Source organism: Ranitomeya variabilis, chromosome 2 (genome assembly GCF_051348905.1).
Source record: "Ranitomeya variabilis isolate aRanVar5 chromosome 2, aRanVar5.hap1, whole genome shotgun sequence".
Classification (NCBI taxonomy): domain Eukaryota; kingdom Metazoa; phylum Chordata; class Amphibia; order Anura; family Dendrobatidae; genus Ranitomeya; species Ranitomeya variabilis.
The window spans coordinates 989,657,542-989,678,208 of record NC_135233.1 but is presented as its reverse complement, the minus strand read 5'-3'; the positions used below and the strand labels follow the sequence as shown (position 1 = coordinate 989,678,208).

At 41.0% G+C, this 20,667-nt stretch overlaps 1 protein-coding gene across 1 annotated transcript in view; it reads left to right on the top strand.

Moving 5' to 3' along the window:
- Positions 1-20,667, top strand: part of SNED1 (sushi, nidogen and EGF like domains 1) — a 290,708-nt gene that overhangs the window by 210,326 nt on the left and 59,715 nt on the right. The window contains exons 23-24 of the mRNA XM_077291025.1: positions 7,872-7,988; positions 12,967-13,083. Coding sequence (XP_077147140.1) covers positions 7,872-7,988; positions 12,967-13,083 — 234 coding nt within the window. The remainder of the gene's footprint in view (positions 1-7,871; positions 7,989-12,966; positions 13,084-20,667) is intronic.

Here is a 20,667-nt window from a genome sequence, read left to right as displayed (position 1 = left end):
CATTAATCAGATCTTAATGAGGTATACACTACCCAAGGCTGACAGATGTAGTTTTTTCCATGTATACACCATGTTCCTCATTTTAATAACGAGTGGATTTAGATTTAAAGTTATAAACTTCTGAGGTTTATTAGTAATTTAAATCCCCAGATGCTTAAATTTCTGAACTACTGGAATATTGGACAGACTCTCCCAAATAGCAGTACTCTGGAGTCCAAAGCTAGAAGAGAGGATTTAGACTGGTTTATTATCAGGCCCGAAAAGGTCCTGAATCTCTCAATTGTTTTCATTATGTTTAGAATAGAGTTATCCGAGTTATTAATGAATAATAATAGGTCATCAGCATATAGAGCAATCTTTTTTTCTTTGTTCCCATACTTAAAACCCTCTATGCCGGGGCGTCTTCTAATAATACAAGCTAACGGTTCTACTGCAAGTGCAAAGAGAAGGGGTATAGCTGGTAGCCTTGTCTAGTCTCCCTGAAACGTCCCAGAGACTTTTTGGCCCAGTAAACACAGAGGCTTTTTGGCACAGTACTCCTAGAGGATTTTTGGCACAGTACTCCCAGATCCAGGGTTGCACAATACACACAGTGGCTTTTTGGCACAGTACCCTCAGAGGCAGGGTTGTACAGTACCCTCAGAGGCTTTTTGGCACAGCACTCCCAGAGGCATGGTTGCACAGCACAAACAGAGGCTTTGGAAGTGGCATGGCTGTGATCGCTCTGGAAGTGCCCACATCCTGAAAGCTTGTTGAAACTTTTATTAGGCATCTCAACCCGAACAGAAAAACTGACATCCTGTTAAAAGTCTGTGTTCGGAGTTTGGTACTGGACACTTTACAGTTTACTTTACAGTTTGGGTTTCCTCATCCCTAATCAAACCAAAATGTCACGTTTGTCACATTTAATGACTACTGTAGTCTCAGAAATATTCAACCCTCTGAATAGAATCTGATAAGAGCACAGCTTTGTCTCAAACCCACCTGATGCAACTAATCAAGGGCTTAGTTGATTGTATCAGATGTACTTTTTATAAAGTACATCTGATACATGGGCTGACAATAAGTTTGTTGACTGTGTATATTGATTGCATGTTAGTTGTCTCTTGTTAGAGAAAGAGGACTAGAACTTTAGAGCCACCTATAAGTTCTAGTCCTCTTCCTCTCTGAATAGACAATTTCCATATTTCCCAGAGGAGCATTGCGGCTTAAAAGCCTCCACATCTCGACATGCTTAACATGTCACTCTCCGCAAGGAGAAATTTTACCACCTGGATTGCATGTTAGAGAAGTCAAGAGAGTGGACAAAAAAAGTTAAGAGAAGAGATCATTGACTTGTGCAAACAAGGAAAAGGATAGAAAATAAGAGCAAACACATTGAATGTTTCTGAAGACATAGTTGAAAGCAAAGTTCAAAAGTTCAAAAAAGTACACCTCTGCTGACCCAAAAGCACGAGAAAAGTTGGCTCAAATATCTTCAAAATCATATAAATAAGCCACAGATGTTTGGGGATTATGTTCTGTGGAGTGATGAAATAAAACTGGAACTCTTCAGGCCTATGTCTCTGGGAGGAAGAATGAAACATACACTGAAAAGCATACAGTGCCTATATTGTAGCATGGCGGTGGCGTAGCAATGCTCTGGGGCTGCTTTTCTGGAGCCAGCACTGGAAAGTTGCAGTGTATGGAGATCAAGATGGATTGAACCAAGTATCTGGAAATCTTATTAGAAAACATCATGCCTTCTGTAAGGAAACTAAATCTTAGGTATCATTATACCTCCAACATCTCTTGTAACAGGGGTGGTGCCACAGGATTGGATGATGGCTCACGTGGTACCGATATTTAAGAAAGTTAAGAAGGTGGATCTGGGCAACTACCATCCAGTAAGCATGACATCAGTAGTGTGCAAAATGTTTGAGGGCATTATAAGAGATGACCTGCAGAAATATATTGCAGAGAATAATATACGGTAATAGCTGACAACCAGCATGGATTCATGAAGAATAAGTCGTGTCTAACTAACATGTTGGGTTTCTATGAGGAGGTGAGTGCAAATCTGGATGAAGGTAATGCAGCTGATGTGATTTATATGGACTTTACAAAGGCATTTGATACAGTTCAATATAATAGACTTATACTTAAGCTACAGAAGCAAGGACTGGGGGAAACTATATGCAGATAAGTAATGAATTGGCTAAATGACCGGAAACAAAGAGTTGTCATAAATGGTACCTTCTCTAAATGGGATATAGTCAGCAGTGGGTACCGCAGGGATCTGTACTGGGAGCAGTGGGGACTGCAGGGATCTGTGCTAGGACCGATTCTTTTTAACATCTTTATTGATGACCTTGTGGATGGGATTGAGAGTAAAGTGTCAGTCTTTGCTGACGACACCAAACTATGTAGGATATTAAAATCTGACCTTGATATTACAATATTGCACAACAATCTGAATAAGATGACTGAATGGGCAAACACTTGGCAAATGAGATTTAATATAGATAAATGTAAAGTAGTGGTAAGCGTGTATGCTCGTTGCTCGGGTGATCTCCGAGTATTTGTTAGTGCTCGGAGATTTAGTTTTCATTGCCTCATCTTCATGATTTACGGCTTCTGGACAGCCTGAGTACATGTGGGGGTTGCCAGTTTGCTAGGGAATCCTCACATGTATTCAGCCTGTGTAGCAGCCATAAATCATGCAGCTGCGTGGACAAAAACTATATCTCCGAGCACTAACAAACACTCGGAGACCACCTGAGCGTGCTCGGGAAAACTCAAGCAACCAATATACTCGCTCATCACTAATGTAAAGTAATACACCTAGGAAGGAGTAATTCTACTGCTGCATATACATTAAATGGGAGTATATTCGGGAATACAGATAAAGAGAAGGATTTGGTATTCTCGTTACAAGTAAGCTGAGCAGCAGTACTCAATGTCAAGCACAGCTGCAAAAGCAAATGAGATTTTAGGATGTATGAAAAGAGAGAGAAAATCCCATGATCCCAACGTATTATTACCCCTTTATAAATCGCTGGTGAGCCAAATCTAGAATATTGGATCCCGTTTTGAGCTTCACATTTTAAAAAGGATATTCAGAAGTTAGAATCAGTTCAACGACGGGCAACTAGATTATTACAAGGAATGGAAGGCCTCTCATATGAGGAGAGGTTGGAAAAGTTGGGCTTGTTTAGCTTAGAAAAAATACGCCTCAGAGGGGATCTCATTTACATGCATAAATATATGTGTGGCCAGTACAAAACACTGGCACATGACTTGTTCCTTCCAAGGACCGTGCTGAGGACTAGGGGCACTCATTACGGAAGAAAGGCGAATCCGACAGCTAAACAGGAAAGGGTTCTTTACAGTTAGAACAGTCAGACACTGGAATGCCCTACCACAGGAAGTAGTAATGGCAGACAATATAACAGCTTTAACAAAAGGGCTGGATGATTTCCTCAGTACACATAACATTGCGGGTTATAGCTAGATTAGTGATGAAATGTACAGTTGGTGGAGAAAGGTTGAACTTGATGGACCTAGGTCTTTATTCAACCTACGTAACTATGTAACATGCCAATGATCAAAAGCTTTCCTCAAAGTTCACCAAGGATTGGTTTCAGAAGAAGTCCTGTCAGATTCTGGAGTGGCCATCACAGTCACCTGACTTGAGCCCCATAGAAAATCTTTGGTTGGATTTGAAGAAGGCATTATAACATGCAAGCCCAAGAATATTAATAAAGTAGAGGCCATTACCACTGAGAAAGTGGCTAAGATTCCTCAGGAACACTGCCATAAACTGGTGTCTAGTTATGCATCAACTTTGTAGCAGGTCAAAACAGCCAAAGTGCTCTTTTAATTATTAAAGATGCCTCTGAGGAAGCACTTGATTAATTCTGAGACTGCAATGGTCATTGAAAGAGGCATTTTAAATCTAAACTATAATAATATGACCAGTGGCGTAAAGCGATGGACAGACATTATACGATATATCCATAGACATATCTACGACATTAACCTCACCGGTATACATATACAAAACTCTCCACCACCCACTAATCAGAGATGATCCTCGGGGTCATACATTTACTATCGTAGTGTTTTTGATGGGAATATATGCCAAGGACCAATGCCCAAAACTGGATTGCAAAAAACTCTGCTTGTGGAGATGATTCTGAATTCAAGCTTATTATAAACTAGAACATGTTTTTACCATATCTCATTTGGCAAATTTCTAACCATTTGAACCCTCCTGTACGATTTTTGGAAGGATATACCAGAGCTAAATGTATTAGAGTTAGTAGAAAATTACTCCATTGTTTAGGCACAGCAAAAAAAAAAACTGTATTGCAGGTCTGGATTTCTCATCATCCACCATCCCGAAAACTTATTTTTGGAGGAAAATTGTCCATTTACAGCTCCGGCAAAAATTAAGAGACCACTGCAAAATTTCGTTTTTCTGATTTTTCTCTTTATAGGTATATTTTTGAGTAAAATGTAAATTATTAATTTATTCTATAAACTTCTGACATGTCTCCGAATTTCCAAGCAATACATTTTGGGGTTTTTTTCTGACAAAGAAAAATGGTCAAAAAAAAAGTGCTTTCAGACCTCAGATAATGCAAAGAAGACAAGTTCATAATCATTTAGAAACAATAATACTAATGTTTTAACTCAGGAAGAGTTCAGAAATCAATACTTTGTGGAATAACCATGATTTTTAATCACAGCTTTCATGCGTTTTGGCATGCTTTCCACCAGTCTTTCACACTACTTCTGGAGCAAAAATTTAAGAAGTTCTCTGTTTGATGGCTTGTGACTATCCATCATCCTCTTCATTACTTTCCAGAGGTTTTCAATGGGGTTCAGGTCTGGAGATTGGGCTGCCCATGACAGGGTTTTGATGTGGTGGTCTCTTAATTTTTGCCAGAGCTGAATATCATATAAAGAGAAAAAATTGGAAACTTTACACTTCTTAGGGTGCTTTCTCACTGTATTTTGTTTCACGTTCGTTGGTTCAGTCTGGACTTACGTCTGAACCCTCTCCTCTCCAGAAAACTGGATTTGGGCGTATGTGCCGATGAGGCCTTAGACTATAATGGTACAGACATAGTGCACTCTGATGTGCATCATTTTCGAGCGTATAAGTCTACCGGAGGCAGACAATCAGACATAGTAGACTGCACCTGAGTGTCTCTCTCTAGTAGATGTATATGCTTGAAAATGATGCACATCATAGCACATGTCCACATTGTCTGCACCATTATAGTCTATAGTCTCGTCGGCACATACGCCAGAGTCCCGTTTTGCGAGGCGGCTGGGACAGAAGCCCGACGGGACCAATGAACGTGAAGCAAAGCACAATGTTAAAGGGAACCTGTCACCCCCAAAATCGAAGGTGAGCTAAGCCCTCCAGCATCAGGGGCTTATCTACAGCATTCTGTAATGCTGTAGGTAAGCCCCCGATGTATCCTAAAAGATGAGAAAAAGAGGTTAGATTATACTCACCCAGGGGCGGTCCCGGTACGATGGGCGTCGTGGTCCGGTCCGGGGCCTCCCATATTCAAGCGGCGTACTTTGTCTGCCCTGTTGAGAAAAAAGACCAAACTACTGCAGTGCACAGGCGCCGGGAAAGGTCAGAAAGGCCAGGTGCCGGGCCTCTCTGACCTTTCCCGGCGCCTACGCACTGCAGTACTTTGCTGTGCCCTCAACAGGGCAGACAAAGTACGCCTGCGCCAGAGCCGCAGTGTGAATACAAGAAGAGGACGTCATCGTAAGAAGACGGGAGGCCCAGGACCGGACCGCAGCGGGACTGCCCCTGGGTGCATATAATCTAACCTCTTTTTCTCATCTTTCAGGATACATCGGGGGCTTATCTACAGCATTACAGAATGCTGTAGATAAGCCCTGATGCTGGTGAGCTTAGCTCATCTTTGATTTTGGGGGTGACAGGTTCCCTTTAAAGCACCCATACTCTTCCAAGATGAATACAACTGAAAATAAAAGGCTACACAGAATCCACTAAGAATAGTATTCAACGGCTGAACTCCTTAACCTATAGAACTACACAAAGAGAGAAGGAAAACCTACGGAGTATATATGCCCATTAAAAAATATTTTTATTGTTGAAAATTATGACATACATGAAAAAAAAAAATCTAAAAGACGGATGCTACTAGATGCACATGCAGAGGAACATAGACAAATGCAGGAGGTGAAAAAACAGCACAGGCGGTGGGAACGCTGCAGGCAGTAGATTATATCTGCATGTAAGTTTTAGTTTGATCCATTTTTAACTGATCATTTTCAAGAGTCCGCGAATCAAAAAGTTCAGATTGTCTACCTAGACTTCAGTGAAAAAAAAAAAAAACATAAGAAAAAACTGTTTAAACTAGGATGACTGTTCTCTTATTGGATGATAACACATGGGTGTGTGGAGACAGCCTAAGGCTATGTGCCCACGTTGCAGAATAGAAGCAGATTTTTCCTCATCAAAACCGCACACCCTTGCCAGGGAAAACGCATGCTGATTTCGATGCGTTTTTGCCGCGTTTTTCAAGTGCTTTTTTAGTGTTTTTGAGCACAAATAAAGTTGGGACAAAAAAAATCATACCAGATCATACCAGCCATCATCCAGGAAGACGGGCATCATCTGGGATTCTCGTCTTCCTGGATTATGGGATGCTCATGGGATGGCATGATGTGATGCCCATGATGTCACTTCATATTTGCTGTGGTTTTGAATTACAAAACCGCTGCAAATGCGCTTAAAATCTGCTAGCATTTTTAATATTTGCGGATTTCAAGCGTTCCAATGCAAGTCTATGGCGGCGGAATTGCCGCGATTCCCCCCAAAAATGAACAATCTGTGTATTTTAATCCAATGCAATTCCGCTGCGGAAAAATACGCAGCATGGGCACAGCAATTGTGGAATGCATTGAAAATTAATGTAATGCGTTTTGTTAACGTTTTTTTAAGCATTTCCGCTTCGGAAAAACGCGGCGGAAACTCTTAAAACCCGCAATGTGGGCACACAGCCTAATACCTGTACAATCAGTTATGAAGAGAGCTGCTGCTTACCCCCCACCTTCCTCATTTTAATGTTTTTTTTTTCAAATTTTTTATTGTGATTTCATTTATATTGATTAGTTGTTTTTTTCATATAGAATTATGTCTCATATTACAGTAATGTAAAATTTATAGATTATGTGTTGGGAACCCACATGGAGGAGATGAGATACTGTATGTCTTGAAAGGACGAAATATAGGATTAATATATTGCATCCAAAATGAATCCAGTCCAGATGCATTAGTATCTTATCTCTTCTTAATGAATCTAGAACATTGCCAAGTCATCACAATACAATCTTAGTATTGCTCCATCTCATGGTAAAAATATGTTGGTTTTATGAAACAAAATTGTTTTATTTTATCTATTCCTATTCATAGTAATGAGACATACTATAAAGTGTGTTACTTTTCTTGATTTATTTTATTTGAAGAAACCACTTGTTATACTAGTTGTTGAGCTATTTTTTTTGTTCTTGTTTCATTGATTTATTGCAAATAGAATGTTTGTACATTTTTCTAGTAAAACTAATTTGGAATTTGAGTTGAATGAGCTAAATTGCAATTGGAACATAAGTGGTATTACATAATAATACATTGCATAGGTACATAGCACAAGCCAAATATCCAGTACATGAAGAAAGTGAGCGACTTGTATAGAGGAAGATACAGCCACAATGGTTTACAATTTAGGCGATCCACTAGTGACTACAAGATTCAGTGACCACACGTGTATAAGAAGGTTTGCTCCCTGGTAATTTAATATTTTCTTCCCTATCTACCGACTTCTATCTCTCAGTAAAGCCGGCTCTGTGCAGTTTGTTACCTTGTCGAAATGGAGGAACATGTAAGGAGGTGCATGATGATTATTACTGTTTGTGTCCATATCCTTTCACTGGAAGACACTGTGAGACAGGTAAGATTATATTTTTTATTTTTATTGGGTTGATATTTTTTTGCATTGCCTCCTTAACGGGAACCTGTCAGGTTCGATAATGCTATTAACCTGCAGATACTGTATAAGGTTAATCTGCAGATCAATAGCGTTATGAAGGTGTATGGATGTTATTTCTCCAGGGAGTCGACAGCTTTTGGTTATGTAGGCGTGCCTCGAGCAATTACGGTCAGCACTCACAGCACTACGAGCAGTTGTAAGCACTCCCTGGCACTGACTGACAGCCGCCTCTGTAGTGCATTACTGCAGAACAGACTATCAGTGTCTGCTGTCAGTCAGTGGCGGGGCATGCTTACAGCTGCCGCTCTCAGTACAGTGACTACAATTGCACTAGGCACGCCTGCATGACTGAAATTGTGGCAATCGGGCACCTTCATAACTCTACTAAGCTTAAGGTTAACCTTGCATCTGCACGATAATAGCATTATCAGACATGGCAGGTTCCCTTTAATGATTTACAGGACAAAATATTACCTGTAACCATTGCTACCAATGTCTGTTAGTTATATCTCTCTCATTTATCTATCTAAATAAAAGATAGCAGGGTATGAAGAGGCATGGGATCCACTGCAGCCTCTACAGACACCTCCAGAAGATCTAACCCCTCTCCAGGTCTATTTTAGTAATTACTTGTATTTGTCATGATGTACATTTAAAAATTATATTGTGGTACTGTGTTAGCCAGGAAAATCGATGTAAATACTTTTATGCCCAAAGATGACAAAAGTATTCTCTGTGTTACCTTTATTGGCTAACCAGAACAAATATATTTACAAGCTTTCAGAGCACAGCGGCTTCTTCTTCAGGAAGGTTTACAAATGCATTAATAAGACAATAGCACAACATTTAAGAGATATTACAACAGGACATATGTTCATGAGGTGGAAGTTAAGCCAAGGAAATCAAATTAGGGTTTTTGAAATGGAGAGGCAGTGGGAATGTTCCCTTAGTTATTTGGAGGCTGTCTGGTGGAGATGTGAATTGTATCCATGTCATAAGTCCCGGTGTTAAATTGAATCCTATTGTCAAAGAATTGAACATCCTTATCAGTTTGAATTCCCAAATTCTTCTCTCTCTGTTGTCCGTAAAATGACCTTTTAGTATTAAAACTTTTAAATCCATCATACAGTGTCCAGATCCAGAGAAATGTTTTCCCACAGGTGTGTCAAGTTCATTCTTGATTGTGTGTCTGTGTAGATTCTTCTTTGTTTGCAGTTTTTTGGCATTGTTTCCCCAATATAGATACCTCCGAGGCACCTTGTACGTTGTGTCATGTACACCACATTGGAGGATGTACATGAAAAGAACAATTTGGGGACAATTTATACAAACAAAGTATGGGCAGTGCCATGGGAAGCAAAATGTCTCCACAATGTGCTATCAGATTTCTGGCTAAACTAGAGGAAGAGTTTTTGTTATCTCGCTCTATTAAACTTCTAGCATACTTCCACTATATATATATGATCTGCTAATAATCTGGACAGGATCAAAAGATGATCTGCTTACCTTCCACAATAACTTCATCAAGTTCCACCCTACCATCAATCTCACCCTCAAAGTCATAAATACGTTTTCTGAATATGACCATATACATCAAAGACAACACTTTACAAACATTAATTTACCATAAGCTCACAGTACGTTCAAAATATTCTAGATGGAACAGCTTTAATCCAAGACACCATCTACAGTCAAGCTCTGAGGTATGTTCGAATCTGTTCAGACAGTAAGGACAGAAAACTACACCTGCTATCACTGAGGAATACATTCCTACGGGGATACCATCCAATGGTAATAGATGAACAGAGCTACAGTGATCACAAGAAGCAGCGTCATGGATCGCAATCAGAGGAAGGACCAAAACAGGGTGCATCTGGTGGTCACATACAACCCCAACATTAGCCTCATAAGGAAGATCGGTGCTGATCTTCAGCCCATACTCCACAGAGACCACAGACTGAAATAAGTATTCCCAGAACTACCTCTTCTCTCCTGCAAACAGTCCTCTAACTTAAGGAATCTTTTTGTCAGATGTGTCTTCTCATCACCATCAGTGATGGGCATATTCTCCTGTAACAATAAAAAATGCAAAACTTGTACCAACATATTACCCACAAATACAGTCCGCATATCCACCACAAATCAGGACTATAAGATCATGGATTTCTTTTCATGTACATCCTCCAATGTGGTGTATATGATACAATGTACAAGATGCCCCGGAGGTATCTATATCGGGGAAACTAAGGGTACCGTCACACAGTGAAATTTCCATCGCTACGACGGCACGATTCGTGACGTTCTAGCGATATCGTTACGATATCGCTGTGTCTGACACGCTACTGCGATCAGACATCACGCTGAGAATCGTACGTCGTAGCAGATCGTTTGGAACTTTCTTTCGTCGCTTGATCACCCGCTGACATCGCTGGATCGTTGTGTGTGACAGCGATCCAGCGATGTGTTCGCTTGTAACCAGGGTAAACATCGGGTAACTAAGCGCAGGGCCGCGCTTAGTAACCCGATGTTTACCCTGGTTACAAGCGTAAACGTTAAAAAAACAAACAGTACATACTCACATTCCGGTGTCTGTCCCCGGCGTCTCAGCTTCTCTGTACTGTGTGAGCGCCTGCCGGCCGGAAAGCGAGCACGGCGGTGACGCGGTGACGTCACCGCTCTGCTTTCCGGCTATGGCGCTTACACAGTGGAGAGAAGCAGAACGCCGGAGGACAGACACCGGAATGTAAGTATGTACTGTTTGTTTTTTTTTACGTTAACGCTGGTAACCAGGGTAAACATCGGGTTACTAAGCGCGGCCCTGCGCTTAGTAACCCGATGTTTACCCTGGTTACCCGGGGACTTCGGCATCGCTCCAGTGCCGTGATTGCAACGTGTGACCGCAGTCTACGACGCTGGAGCGATATTCATACGACGCTGCGACGGCACGAATCGTGCCGTCGCAGCGATGGAAATTTCACTGTGTGACGGTACCCTAAGCAAAAACTACAAACAAGGATGAATCTACACCAACGCACAATCAGGAATGCAATGGACACGACAGTGGGAAAACATTTCTCTGGACCTGGACACTGGATGATGTATTTAAAAGCCTTAATACTAAAAGGTCATTTTAAGGACAACATAGACAGGAGAATGTGGGAATTCAAACTGATAAGGATGTTCAATTCTTTGACAATAGGAATCCATTTAACACCTGGATTTATGACTCACTACATGGACACAATTCACACACCTCCACAACACGTACTTGAGATAACGAAGGGAACAATCCCACTGCCTCTCCATTTCAAAAACCCTAATTTGATTTCCTTGGCCTATCTTTAGGAAGCATCACCCTTCCACCTCCTGATGAAATGTCCTGTTGTAATATCTCTTTAATGTTATGCACTTGTTATTCATTTGTATTCCTGCCTGAAGAAGGAACCTTTGTGCTCTGAAAGCTTGCAAATATATTTTTTCTGATTAGCCAATAAAAGTATCACTCTAAGAATATTTTTGTCCTGCTGTTAGATAATGTACTCAAAACTTATGCACAATTACAGGAGGAGTTATATCTCAATCCAAGGGACTTTTATAAATACCTCCAGCTACGTCGTGCGTTCAATGCGGACTTTACGGAGAGTGGTTTGAAAGTCTATGTACCAAATACTGTTATACAGTTAATTAGTAGATCAAATAGTTCATCTGGGATAATATTGTGGCTATATAGAGCTTTATTAACATTAGTGATTAGCAAACACCCAATTCATAGTAGAGAGATGGGAAGCCGAGATCGGCCCAATAGAAGAAGGTCAATGGATAGAGATATTGGAAAGGGTACCTCAACTCTCTCTTAGTGAAGCACATAGACTTTCTCAACTTTATCTAATACATAAGGTGTATAGAGCACCGGAGTTTATGTGTAAGATTGTGGGCCAGAGCAGACGCATGCTGTCCTAGGTGTGGGGTGGAGCCGGCTACTCTACTTCAGATGATGTGGTCATGTCCTAAACTGGAGAGATACTGGAGGAAAGTACTAGGATTAATTAGACGAGTGTTTAAGGTGGTATTGGAAACTACGCCCTTAGTTTGTGTGCTGGGGTATGTGGAAGATCTACAGACAACTGAGTCGGGTAAAATAGCTATAGCACGAATGTTGTTTTAGGAAGGAAACTCAGCACAACACTGGTTGGATACTGAGAGCCCATCAAAAAAGGAACATATCAACAAAATAAACTGGTTTATAAGTTTGGAAAAAGGTGTGTACAAAAAAGAGGCAATATTTATAAATTTGAACAGCTTTGGGCTGCCCGGATGGATGAACCAGGGCTCCCGTTGAGGGAATTAGTGAGATATAAATTGGGCTTGATTTAATAAAGAGGATTACGAGAGATATGATCCTTGTTTATCCCATGAGCAATAATAATGATTGCACGCGTAGAAGCTCCAAAAGGAGATGTTTTCTTTCTAGGCATTACAGTGGTAATGACTATATGTTTTGTTCCTTTTTTGTTTGTTTGTTTGTAGAAAGGTAATTTTTTGTTTTTAATTTAATTTGGTCTTTCCCTTTCCTTGTCCCATTTCCCCCTTCCCAGTTGTTCTTAATTTTCTGTGTTTACCTGAAACGGGTAATATGTTCGTATAAAAATTGTTGGAAAACTTCAATAAGGATACTTTATTTTAAAAAATAATACTTTTATCATCTTTGGGCATAAAAGTATTTACATCGATTTTCCTGTCTGATGCGGTACCACAATATAATTTTTTAAATGTACATCATGGTAAATACAAGTAATTACGAAAATAGACCTGGAGAGGGGTCAGATCTTCTGGAGGTGTCTGTAGAGGCTGCAGTGGATCCCATGCATCATCATATCTTTTATTTGGATAGATAAATGAGAGAGATATAACGAACAGAGATGTTTGTCTTTCAACCCAGGAATGAGAGGCCCTTGCTCATCTGGTCCATGTCACAACGGAGGCACATGTTTTCACTATCTCGGGAAATACAAATGTGATTGTCTACCGCACTTCTCTGGACGACACTGTGAGAAAGGTAAGTGACAGCTATGATCATTTTGTTTCTCTTTATTTGTTCACGTTTTTAGTTTAGGTCATCACAAACAAAGTATAAAATATTTTACCTTTAAAATCGTAGCCCATACATGGCATCTCTGCCAGTTCGCCCAGTGTCTGTTTCTCTTGAATTTCTTAAGAGGCGATGTAGATGACCGACTGAACAGATACTTGATGATTGGACATTGAAGGCTTATCCTAGCAATATGACACTATTCATGTCTTGAAATAACCCATTTGATACTCAGAGAACTTTAATTAATATCATCAGATTCACGCTGGATAAAGGGAAAGAATTGACCATGTATGACTACAAGAAAATCCATGATGGAAATGCTTACACACAGTGGTATAACAAAAAATAGGGCTATGACTGAAAGCCTGAGGCTGCCAGGAGGATTAAAGTTAATTTTGTCCTGGAAGCAAGGCTTTCAAAGCGTCTTCCACACGGCTTCAGAACTCTATTAACCTGCGATTAATCCCATACAGTACAGACCAAAAGTTTGGACACACCTTCTCATTTAAGATTTTTCTGTATTTTCATAACTATGAAAATTGTAAATTCACTCATCAAAACTATGAATTAACATATGTGGAATTATATACCTAACAAAAAAGTGTGCAAAAAAAGGAAAATATGTCTTACTAGCTGTACTACCCGGCTTCGCCCGGGTTAATGACTGCTGTTAGCAAAATAGAATGTGTTAACAAAAATTTATTCTGCACACAAAAACCACAAAACAAATAGATAGAAATGTAATTATTAAAAGGCAAAAACTAAGCAAATAGAAGCATTTCACAACATATATTAGCTTTGTTATACTGAGAATGTCTTTGTTGCCTATATTAACCAATCAGAGCTCAGGTTAATTAACTGTAGCAAAATAGAAGCTGAGCTGTGATTGGTTGCTATTGGCAGCCTGATAAATCCCCAGCCAACAGGAAGCCCTCCCCCCTGGCAGTATATATTAGCTCACACATACACATAATAGACAGGTCATGTGACTGACAGCTGCCGTATTTCCTATATGGTACATTTGTTGCTCTTGTAGTTTGCTTATTAATCAGATTTTTATTTTTGAAGGACAATACCAGACTTGTGTGTGTTTTAGGGCGAGTTTTATGTGTCAAGTTGTGTGTGTTGAGTTGCGTGTGGCGACATGCATGTAGCGACTTTTGTGAGATGAGTTTTGTGTGGCGACATGCGTGTAGCAACATTTTGTGTGTTGAGTTGCATGTGACAGGTTAGTGTAGCAAGTTGTGTGCAGCAAGATTTGTGCATGGCGAGTTTTGCGCGTGGCGAGTTTTATGTGTGGTGCATTTTGAGTATGTGCAAGTTTTGTGTGAGGCAACTTTTGCATGTGGTGCAACTTTTGTACATGTGGCAATTTTTCTGTGTGTGCAAGTTTTGCATGAGGTGAGTTTTCCATGAGGTGAGTTTTGCACGTGTGGCGAGTTTTGCGTGAGCCTAGTTTTGCATATGGCGAGTTTTGCATGTAGCGAGTTTTGAGTGGTGACTTTTGTGTTTCGACTTTTATGTGGCGAGGTTGGTGTGTGTGTGTGGTGAAATGTGTGCTGAGGGTGGTATATGTGTTCAAGCACGTGGTAGTGTGTGGCGCATTTTGTGTTTGTGTTCATATCCCCGTGTGTGGTGAGTATCCCATGTCGGGGCCCCACCTTAGCAACTGTACGGTATATACTCTTTGTCGCCATCGCTCTCATTCTTTAAGTCCTCATTGTTCACATCTGGCAGCTGTCAATTTTCCTCCAACACTTTTCCCTTCACTTTTTCCCCATTATGTAGATAGGAGCAAAATTGTTTGGTGAATTGGAACGCGCGGGGTTAAAATTTCACCTCACAACATAGCCTATGACGCTCTCGGGGTCCAGACGTGTGACTGTGCAAAATTTTGTGGCTGTAGCTGCGACGGTACAGATGCCAATCCCGGACATACACACATACATACATACACACATTCAGCTTTATATATTAGATATACCTGTATGTAATCTCCTGTATATAGTATATACCTGTGTGTCATCTCACCTATATATAGTATATATCTGTGTGTCATCTCCTGTATATAGTATATACCTGTATGTCATCTCCTCCTATACATAGCATATACCTGTGTCATCTCCTCCTGTATATACTATATACCTGTAGGTAATCTGCTCCTGTATATAGTATATACCTGTGTGTCATCTCCTCCTGTATATAGTATATACCTGTATGTCATCTCCTCCTGTATGTAGTATGTACCTGTATGTCATCTCCTCCTCTATATAGTATATACCTGTGTGTCATCTCTCCTGTATATAGTATATATCTGTGTGTCATCTCCTCCTGTATATAGTATATACCTGTGTGTCATCTCCCCTGTAAATAGTATATACCTGTGTGTCATCTCCTGTATATAGTATATAGCTGTATGCCATCTCCTCCTGTATTAGCCCTCGTTCACACGTTATTTGGTCAGTATTTTTACCTCAGTATTTGTAAGCTAAAATGGCAGCCTGATAAATCCCCAGCCAACAGTAAGCCCACCCCCTGGCAGTATATATTAGCTCACACATACACATAATAGACTGGTCATGTGACTGACAGCTGCCGGATTCCTATATGGTACATTTGTTGCTCTTGTAGTTTGTCTGCTTATTAATCAGATTTTTATTTTTGAAGGATACCAGACTTGTGTGTGTTTTAGGGCGAGTTTCGTGTGTCAAGTTGTGTGTGTTGAGTTGCGTGTGGCGACATGCATGTAGGGACTTTTGTGAGATGAGTTTTGTGTGGCGACATGCGTGTAGCAACTTTTTGTGTGTCGAGTTGCATGTGACAGGTTAGTGTAGCAAGTTGTGTGCAGCAAGTTTTGCGCATGGCGAGTTTTGCGCGTGGCGAGTTTTATGTGTGGTGCCTTTTGAATATGTGCAAGTTTTGTGTGAGGCAACTTTTGCATGTGTTGCAACTTTTGTGCATGTGGCAATTTTTCTGCGTGTGGCAATTTTTCTGCGTGTGCAAGTTTTGCGTGTGGCGAGTTTTGCACGTGTGGCGAGTTTTGCATGTGGAGAGTTTTGCGCGTGGCGAGTTTTGAGCGGCGACTTTTGTGTTTCTACTTTTATGTGGCGAGGTTGGTGTATGTGTGGTGAAATGTGCACTGAGGGTGGTATATGTGTTCGAGCACGTGGTAGTGTGTGGCGCATTTTGTGTGTGTGTTCATATCCCCGTGGTGGTGTGATTATCCCATGTTGGGGCCCCACCTTAGCAACTGTACAGTATATACTCTTTGGTGCCATCGCTGTCATTCTTTAAGTCCCCCTTGTTCACATCTGGCAGCTGTTAATTTGCCTCCAACACTTTTCCTTTCATTTTTTCCCCATTATGTAGATAGGGGCAAAATTGTTTGGTGACTTGGAAAGCGCGGGGTTAAAATTTCACCTCACAATATAGCTTTGACGCTCTCAGGGTCCAGACGTGTGACTGTGCAAAATTTTGTGCCTGTAGCTGCGACGCCTCCAACACTTTTCCTTTCACTTTTTCCCCATTATGTAGATAGGGGCAAAATTGTTTGGTGAATTGGAAAGCGCGGGGTTAAAATTTCACCTCACAACATAGCCTATGACGCTCTCGGGGTCCAGACGTGTGACTGTGCAAAATTTTGTGGCTGTAGCTGCTACGGTTCAGATGCCAATCCCGGACATACATACATACATACATACATACACACACACACACATTCAGCTTTATATATTAGACTAGCTGTACTACCCGGCTTCGCCCGGGTTAATGACTGCTGTTAGCAAAATAGAATGTGTTAACAAAAATTTATTCTGCACACAAAAACCACAAAACAAATAGATAGAAATGTAATTATTAAAAGGCAAAAACTAAGCAAATAGAAGCATTTCACAACATATATTAGCTTTGTTATACTGAGAATGTCTTTGTTGCCTATATTAACCAATCAGAGCTCAGGTTAATTAACTGTAGCAAAATAGAAGCTGAGCTGTGATTGGTTGCTATTGGCAGCCTGATAAATCCCCAGCCAACAGGAAGCCCTCCCCCCTGGCAGTATATATTAGCTCACACATACACATAATAGACAGGTCATGTGACTGACAGCTGCCGTATTTCCTATATGGTACATTTGTTGCTCTTGTAGTTTGCTTATTAATCAGATTTTTATTTTTGAAGGACAATACCAGACTTGTGTGTGTTTTAGGGCGAGTTTTATGTGTCAAGTTGTGTGTGTTGAGTTGCGTGTGGCGACATGCATGTAGCGACTTTTGTGAGATGAGTTTTGTGTGGCGACATGCGTGTAGCAACATTTTGTGTGTTGAGTTGCATGTGACAGGTTAGTGTAGCAAGTTGTGTGCAGCAAGATTTGTGCATGGCGAGTTTTGCGCGTGGCGAGTTTTATGTGTGGTGCATTTTGAGTATGTGCAAGTTTTGTGTGAGGCAACTTTTGCATGTGGTGCAACTTTTGTACATGTGGCAATTTTTCTGTGTGTGCAAGTTTTGCATGAGGTGAGTTTTCCATGAGGTGAGTTTTGCACGTGTGGCGAGTTTTGCGTGAGCCTAGTTTTGCATATGGCGAGTTTTGCATGTAGCGAGTTTTGAGTGGTGACTTTTGTGTTTCGACTTTTATGTGGCGAGGTTGGTGTGTGTGTGTGGTGAAATGTGTGCTGAGGGTGGTATATGTGTTCAAGCACGTGGTAGTGTGTGGCGCATTTTGTGTTTGTGTTCATATCCCCGTGTGTGGTGAGTATCCCATGTCGGGGCCCCACCTTAGCAACTGTACGGTATATACTCTTTGTCGCCATCGCTCTCATTCTTTAAGTCCTCATTGTTCACATCTGGCAGCTGTCAATTTTCCTCCAACACTTTTCCCTTCACTTTTTCCCCATTATGTAGATAGGAGCAAAATTGTTTGGTGAATTGGAACGCGCGGGGTTAAAATTTCACCTCACAACATAGCCTATGACGCTCTCGGGGTCCAGACGTGTGACTGTGCAAAATTTTGTGGCTGTAGCTGCGACGGTACAGATGCCAATCCCGGACATACACACATACATACATACACACATTCAGCTTTATATATTAGATATACCTGTATGTAATCTCCTGTATATAGTATATACCTGTGTGTCATCTCACCTATATATAGTATATATCTGTGTGTCATCTCCTGTATATAGTATATACCTGTATGTCATCTCCTCCTATACATAGCATATACCTGTGTCATCTCCTCCTGTATATACTATATACCTGTAGGTAATCTGCTCCTGTATATAGTATATACCTGTGTGTCATCTCCTCCTGTATATAGTATATACCTGTATGTCATCTCCTCCTGTATGTAGTATGTACCTGTATGTCATCTCCTCCTCTATATAGTATATACCTGTGTGTCATCTCTCCTGTATATAGTATATATCTGTGTGTCATCTCCTCCTGTATATAGTATATACCTGTGTGTCATCTCCCCTGTAAATAGTATATACCTGTGTGTCATCTCCTGTATATAGTATATAGCTGTATGCCATCTCCTCCTGTATTAGCCCTCGTTCACACGTTATTTGGTCAGTATTTTTACCTCAGTATTTGTAAGCTAAAATGGCAGCCTGATAAATCCCCAGCCAACAGTAAGCCCACCCCCTGGCAGTATATATTAGCTCACACATACACATAATAGACTGGTCATGTGACTGACAGCTGCCGGATTCCTATATGGTACATTTGTTGCTCTTGTAGTTTGTCTGCTTATTAATCAGATTTTTATTTTTGAAGGATACCAGACTTGTGTGTGTTTTAGGGCGAGTTTCGTGTGTCAAGTTGTGTGTGTTGAGTTGCGTGTGGCGACATGCATGTAGGGACTTTTGTGAGATGAGTTTTGTGTGGCGACATGCGTGTAGCAACTTTTTGTGTGTCGAGTTGCATGTGACAGGTTAGTGTAGCAAGTTGTGTGCAGCAAGTTTTGCGCATGGCGAGTTTTGCGCGTGGCGAGTTTTATGTGTGGTGCCTTTTGAGTATGTGCAAGTTTTGTGTGAGGCAACTTTTGCATGTGTTGCAACTTTTGTGCATGTGGCAATTTTTCTGCGTGTGGCAATTTTTCTGCGTGTGCAAGTTTTGCGTGTGGCGAGTTTTGCACGTGTGGCGAGTTTTGCATGTGGAGAGTTTTGCGCGTGGCGAGTTTTGAGCGGCGACTTTTGTGTTTCTACTTTTATGTGGCGAGGTTGGTGTATGTGTGGTGAAATGTGCACTGAGGGTGGTATATGTGTTCGAGCACGTGGTAGTGTGTGGCGCATTTTGTGTGTGTGTTCATATCCCCGTGGTGGTGTGATTATCCCATGTTGGGGCCCCACCTTAGCAACTGTACAGTATATACTCTTTGGTGCCATCGCTGTCATTCTTTAAGTCCCCCTTGTTCACATCTGGCAGCTGTTAATTTGCCTCCAACACTTTTCCTTTCATTTTTTCCCCAGTATGTAGATAGGGGCAAAATTGTTTGGTGACTTGGAAAGCGCGGGGTTAAAATTTCACCTCACAATATAGCTTTGACGCTCTCAGGGTCCAGACGTGTGACTGTGCAAAATTTTGTGCCTGTAGCTGCGACGCCTCCAACACTTTTCCTTTCACTTTTTCCCCATTATGTAGATAGGGGCAAAATTGTTTGGTGAATTGGAAAGCGCGGGGTTAAAATTTCACCTCACAACATAGCCTATGACGCTCTCGGGGTCCAGACGTGTGACTGTGCAAAATTTTGTGGCTGTAGCTGCTACGGTTCAGATGCCAATCCCGGACATACATACATACATACATACACACACACACACATTCAGCTTTATATATTAGATTTTCTAGGTTTTTCAAAGTAGCCACCTTTTGCTTTGATGACTGCTTTGCACACTCTTGGCATTCTCTTGATGAGCTTCAAGAGGTAGTCACCAGAAATGGTTTTCACTTCATAGGTGTCCCCTGTCAGGTTTAATAAGTGGGATTTCTTGCCTTATAAATGGGGTTGGGACCATCAGTTGTGTTGAGCAGAAGTCTGGCGGATACACAGCTGATAGTCCTACTGAATAGACTGATAGAATTTGTATTATGGCAAGAAAAAAGCAGCTAAGTAAAGAAAAACGAGTGGTCATCATTACTTTAAGAAATGAAGGTCAGTCAGTCCGAAAAATTGGGCAAACTTTGAAAGTGTCCCCAAGTGAAGTTGCAAAAACCATCAAGTGCTACAAAGAAACTGGTTCATATGAGGACCGCCCCAGGAAAGGAAGACCAAGAGTCACCTCTGCTTCTGAGGATAAGTTTATCCGAGTCACCAGCCTCAGAAATTGCAGGTTAACAGCAGCTCAGAATAGAGACCAAGTCAATGCCACACAGAGTTCTAGCAGCAGACACATCTCTACAACATCTGTTAAGAGGAGACTTTGTGCAGCAGGCCTTCATGTTAAAATAGCTGCTAGGAAACCACTGCTAAGGACAGGCAACAAGCAGAAGAGACTTTTTTTGGCTAAAGAACACAAGGAAAGGACATTAGACCAGTGGAAATCTGTG